At 29.8% G+C, this 6,158-nt stretch overlaps 1 protein-coding gene across 1 annotated transcript; it reads right to left on the bottom strand.

Moving 5' to 3' along the window:
- Positions 1-496: 496 nt before the first annotated feature.
- On the bottom strand, positions 497-5,802 carry LOC111881463 (nucleosome assembly protein 1;4). Its single transcript, XM_052764283.1, has 11 exons — positions 5,509-5,802; positions 5,389-5,432; positions 5,161-5,256; positions 4,555-4,647; positions 4,209-4,296; positions 4,052-4,113; positions 3,470-3,654; positions 3,188-3,368; positions 2,314-2,357; positions 1,347-1,557; positions 497-734 (listed from the first exon to the last, which is right to left on the bottom strand). Exons 1-11 carry the CDS (start codon positions 5,576-5,578, stop codon positions 732-734), a joined length of 1,077 nt encoding a protein of 358 aa, XP_052620243.1. The 5' UTR covers positions 5,579-5,802; the 3' UTR covers positions 497-731.
- Between the last annotated feature and the right edge of the window lie 356 nt (positions 5,803-6,158).

A 6,158-nucleotide genomic window follows, 5' to 3' on the forward strand; every position in this document is an offset into this window, starting at 1 on the left:
GTTTCCAAGACCAAACAATACAAACCAACATCAAGTATCACCACTTTTATGTTATTTCTGAACCGAAACAAATCGACCGGTTTTTAAATATAAATAAATAAATAAAAACGGTTAAAAACCGTTTAAAACCCGGTTGAACTAGTAAAATTGAATAAAATGTATTTTGCATAAGAAACATTGGTAGTCTTTTCACATATATTTAGATTTCTTTTATCAGTGTGTACATCTTTTGTTTGATATCAGTTTCAGTTACCTTCTTTGCAATTCACAAAGTGAATACGAGAACCATTTCTATATGAAATAATCAAATAACATTGGACCTGATTTCTAATGCTCATGTTAACTTTGTAGACTCTAAAAATAACAAATTACTCCTCCGGATATTTGATAAGTTTTTCTTTATAGCAGTTCAGTAAAAAAAAACACGAAAATTCTAGAATTCGTTTGACCCGTTGATAGGAAAATGGGTAAAAAAAGAAAAAAAGTAATGTAAACGTTGACAAATAGTGAAGTGATATTAAAAAATTTGAGTGTCTCCAATAAAAAAAGAAGAAGAAGATAAATACAGGACATGAAACGAATCAAACAAGAAAAGTAGAGGAGAAAAACCACAACTGCACACTTTTAATCAGCCACGTGGTGTGATCTTAAAGAATACACGTAGCCACATCTTTGTTTCATCAGTAATTCAATTTTTCTGAACTTCATACGGGTTTTTGTACTCAAACTCATCACTGCATTTGAAGTAAGAACAATGAATTAGCATAAAACGTGCAACTTACAAAATGAAGAATCTACCAAGGTACAATTTCCTATGCATGGTGTACAAGCACTGTGAGGCGCATGTATTCAAAAATTGAAACATACATACATGAATGCTGTGATTGTGTTAGAAATATTAGTAACTGGATACGTTATAACATTTATATACATTTTCATTTTCCTATAACTTATTACTTTTAAAATTTATATAAAAAAACAACTAAGCATTATAAACTAAAAACTGGAATTTAATAAAGAGAAATGAAATTTAAAGAATTTTAAAAATTACAAAAAAAAAATGCATCATATTTATTAACCATTATAAATTTATATATGTAATATCGTTAAATAATTATACATTAAAAAAAATTAAAAGGAAACTACAATGATTTTGGAAAAGGTCAAAGAAAAAGACAAAAAAGTTGAAAAAAAGACAACGGCTTGAATTATATAATGAAGGGGGAAAAAAAAAAAGACAAACTTTGAAAATCCGGTCCACCCAGTTATATTATATAGGCCTAAAGAATGCTGTGATTGTGTTAGAAATATTGACAATTTTTGCAAGTAATAAATTAGTAAATTACCTTCTTTTTATTGTTTACATTTTCATCATCATCATCCTCCTCATCCTCATCCTCATCATCATCATCATCATCTTCAACATCATCATCATCATCATCGTCGTCGTCGTCGTCATCATCATCATCATCATCATCTTCAAATTCATCATTCTGGGCAGCCTCACCGGTAAACCAAGAGACAGCATGAGGAATGATTTTGTCTCGAATTGTTGACCTGGAAAATACAGAATTTAGTAACATTTAAAGTCTCTGTGGTGTTTAAATGCTTCAAAATAAACATAAGAAAGAATTTAAATCTCAAATGTATGGAACAAACAATTTGGTTTCATACATTTAAACAATCAGTTTAACCACACCCAAAATCAGCTATTTTTTTATAATTAGAAACAAAGCGCAGAATACAAAGCTAAGGTGTTTGTTATTTTAACTGAATGATTTTTTCTTTGGTAGTGTTGTTAGGATAAATTGTTGAGTGAGTAAATGATGTCTATCTGGAGTATGTATTGTATGAACAAAGATTTTTAATAAAATAACTGAATGAATTGCCTTAATGAGAGTAAATGACCATTTTGCCCTTCTGTGTAAGGGTAAGGAAGTAAAAAGTATTGAGGAGGGTTAAAGGTAAAGTAGTAAAAAGTAAGCTATATATGATTGTTTCTTTTCGACTTTATAATGAAAGTCAAAGAAAGAAGGCTTTCCTCATTAAGTCATCACTTATTACAGATTTTCCCTCATTTATTTTTCCTTCCACTTTCCCAATTGTGTTTTTCTGAAATATTTTTAATACAAAATTTGATGGAAAAAAAAAAAGAAACAGGAAAATAAATTCATATTCACTCAAGTTGATCAATCTGAAGGCTTTTTTTTTTTTTTTTTTTTCTGGCAAATAAATGAAGAAAATGCATAACTCCAATGAATTTGTCATTTGAATTTCATTACATTATAGAATTGCACATTAATGAGTACGTACCCAATGTCATAATCATGTTCCATCTGATTCTGAAGCTGTTCAGCCTGTTTAAAACAATATGGAGGAGAATCATAATACATTAAAAAAAAAAAAAAAAGGAGTTAAAGGTTATATTATCTAGAGCTTTTATAACAAATATCTAAAATTAATAATGTTGTTATATCTTGTTACTAACTGGCAATAAAAAGCAAAGTACTAAATTCATTCCTTCATACTTTGACTTTAAAGTCAAACATGTTACTTTTCAATTTCAATTTGCATATAACACTTTTCAAGCACAACCTACATATTTTATGAGCAATGATAAGTATTTACCAATAATATTATGCTGATGTGACATTTGTGGCAATGTTTATATCATTTTGCATTCAAGAAATCAACTTTTTACCCTTTCTGTTAACAGAATACTGTATGTATGAAGTGCAGAATGGATCAATGATGTCTGGAGAAGTATGTATGAACAGAGAGTTTTTCTTTTTTGGACCAAGTGGACCATTTGAATTAGAGTAAATGACCATTTTACCCTTCTGTTTAAGAAAGTACTGTGTGGTCAATGGATAAATAATGTTTTTCTGCAGTAAGTATATATGAACAAAGACTACTTTTTGGACTTAAAGGGACTGTCTGAATGAGAATACATATGACCATTTTGCTCTTCTGTCTAAAAACATAGTGCTAAACACCTAAACTTACTGTTTAAATGCCCATTTCACCCTTCTGTATAAAAAAGTATCATACAGAGATAATGTGGTAACTGGATAAATGATGTGTGTCTGGGGTTAATATTTATGGCCAAAGACTTTCTTTTTTCCACTAAATGACCATTTTACCCTTCTTTTTAAAAAAAAAAAAGAAGAAGCAGAGCTAAACTTACCATATCCTCATCCATGTCATCTTCATCATCAGGGATTTGTGGAGGATTGAAAAAGTTGAAGAAGCTTTCACAATCTTCAGTTTTTGTAATTGGTGGCTTTGGGCTTCTTGAACCCTTCTTAGATTTCTTCCTCAGAACCTTTTGGGTCAAATTTTTCCCTGGATACCATTCGATCTCAGTCCTACAATTTTCCATGAAACAATAATTAATTACAAAGCAGAAACTTCTATTAAAAAAAAAAAAAAAATTGGAACTTAAAAAAAGAACATATAATATTAATACCCAATTGCTTTCTCTAAAATATGTTCTTCCTCGTTGATCATCTCATATGTTTTAGACAACACAGAGTTCTTAAAATAAGGATTGGGATCAAAAAAGAGTTGAAGCTTAAAACCCTTGGCACCAGTAATTCGAGACCACTTAACATCTTTTAGATACTGAAGAGCTCCTTCATCAGATTCAGAAATCTAAGGAATCAAAGAATGTAATCAATAACATATGTTTAAATGTAAGCAAAATAAAAATACAATATAAAATTATGAATTTTGATGTATCTTTGTACATAAGAATAAAGTTTAAGTTATAAACACATAAGCTTTATCAAAAAAAAAGGCAACCAATGGTAGGCTCCCATATATGAAGTGGAAAGAAGCCAACCATAGGTATTGTTTTTCTTTTTAATTATTCCTACTTTGACTTACTGGTGATAAGTTGGATAAAGATCACCAATAAACATAATCTAATATAAAAAAGAATTTATGTACAATGTTGAAATAGATAGGAATGAAACTAGAAGAAATAAATAGATATATGTAAAACTTATAAAAAAATATGTGTGGAAAAGTTTGTGTGATATTCAGTCACCTCATCAGCTAGCACTTCATTGGACTTCATGGCAGTGAGCCAAAAATTTGGTACACCTTTATCTGTGTGTATCAAAATTCAAAAGTGTCTTAATGCTTACATGTTTGTCAAAACAAAAGTACAATAGGAATCATCTATTGATTAAAAAAAATGTTACCTCCCTTTGACTCATTATTTTCCTTATCCACCAAAGTATCATCTGAAACTCCTTCAACTTCAGTCAAACCATTGACTATTTCATATCTCTGTAAGTGAACAAGATTTAATCTGGTAAGCTATGTATTGGTGTGCCTTTTTTTCTTTAATATAGAAAGAATATAGAAAAAGTCAGGTAAAGAAGGTTTTTTCTTTATTTTTCCCTTCTTTTGTCTCAAATACTTTTGAACATCCAGATACCACTTGATGGAAAAAAAAAAATAAAGAATCTTGAGAGCATATTAAAAGCTTATAAAGTGATTGCCAAACAAAAATGAAAAGAAAAAAGATAAAATGATTTTGGATACCTTAGAATATAATGGCTCATACAACTTCATATACTTTGCTTCCAGTTCTGCCTTTTCTTCAAGATACTTAGCCTCCAGCTCATCATATTGACTCTGTATGAAGGAAGGTTTGTAATAATACATCATCATCTCAACTTACACTGGAATTAAGTTTTCATTTTGGTGCGTTTTCATGTCTATTTTCGTTCTCAAATTCATCAATTGTGAAAATTCAATAGAAATGTAATCCATAGAAGTTAATTGCAAAAATTAGGAATAAACAGCCCTGAAGTTTAAGTTGTGGATATGATCATATGAACTGAAAACAGATCAAAGAAATGCAGTGCAATACACACATCATATTGACTCTGTATGAAGGAAGGTTTGTAATAATACATCATCATCTCAACTTACACTGGAATTAAGTTTTCATTTTGGTGCGTTTTCATGTCTATTTTCGTTCTCAAATTCATCAATTGTGAAAATTCAATAGAAATGTAATCCATAGAAGTTAATTGCAAAAATTAGGAATAAACAGCCCTGAAGTTTAAGTTGTGGATATGATCATATGAACTGAAAACAGATCAAAGAAATGCAGTGCAATACACACATAGATTCAAGTCAAACCTGAAGATCCTTAAGAACACCAACACGCAGCCTAACATTGGATGAAAGAGTATCCAAGAAATCAGGATGTTTTCCAGTCAAATTCTCAAGCTTATTCTGTACAAAAGAGCAAATCAAGACATTGAGAAACATAGAAGTACATACATACACATATCCATCCAAACAAAATGAAAATTCAAAACAAATCCGATTAAATCTGTTATCTGATTAATTTTAGAGTTCGCTTACCTTCAGGACGTTAACAAGTCCAGCACGATCCTCATCAGTAAAAGCTACAAAACATACAATAAAATAATAAAAAAATCAGTAACTGATGAAACACGAAGAGACTAGAGGATTAAGAAGTACCAGAAGTAGCAGAAGGGAGAGCGGAGCTAAGATCGGACATATTGAACTGATCTTCTTGATTACTGCTCATTGCAATCGATTTTCCGAGTGCAATTGAATTCTACAAGGAGTAATATGGGGGAGGGAAGAACAAACTAAAACCCTAATAATGTACAGGGAGATCGGGGTAGGAGATGACCCTAGTGAACTGGCGAAGTACCTTTTCTCTGCTGTTTTGTGTCTTTCTTTGCTGGAAGAAGCGTAACCGACCAAAGGAGGGAACAGTTTTATTGGCCGTTTTGAGAGACAATAACTTTCAACTCTCTCCTCGTCCGTCGGAGGAAGTTTTTATTTACCCTTACTTTTCGAAAATATTTATTAAAATAATATTTCTTTTCATTTTTCTTTATTTTTCAGTTTTTCTTAATATTTTTTATTTAAAATATCCAACTTTTTTCTCTTTTATTTCACATTTTTACTTTTTGTTAAATAACAATTTTTATTTTATTTTTTTACCTTTTTTTTATGTTTTTTTACTAACAGTTTTCTTTATCATTTTTATTTTTTTTTATTTCTTTTCAATTTTAAATACCCGTTATGATTTATAGTATATAAAAAAATTTAAAAAGAAAAACTAAATTCACTTTCATAAGAATAATTAAATGGCCCAA

Source organism: Lactuca sativa, chromosome 5 (assembly GCF_002870075.4).
Source record: "Lactuca sativa cultivar Salinas chromosome 5, Lsat_Salinas_v11, whole genome shotgun sequence".
NCBI classification, from domain to species: Eukaryota; Viridiplantae; Streptophyta; class Magnoliopsida; order Asterales; family Asteraceae; genus Lactuca; species Lactuca sativa.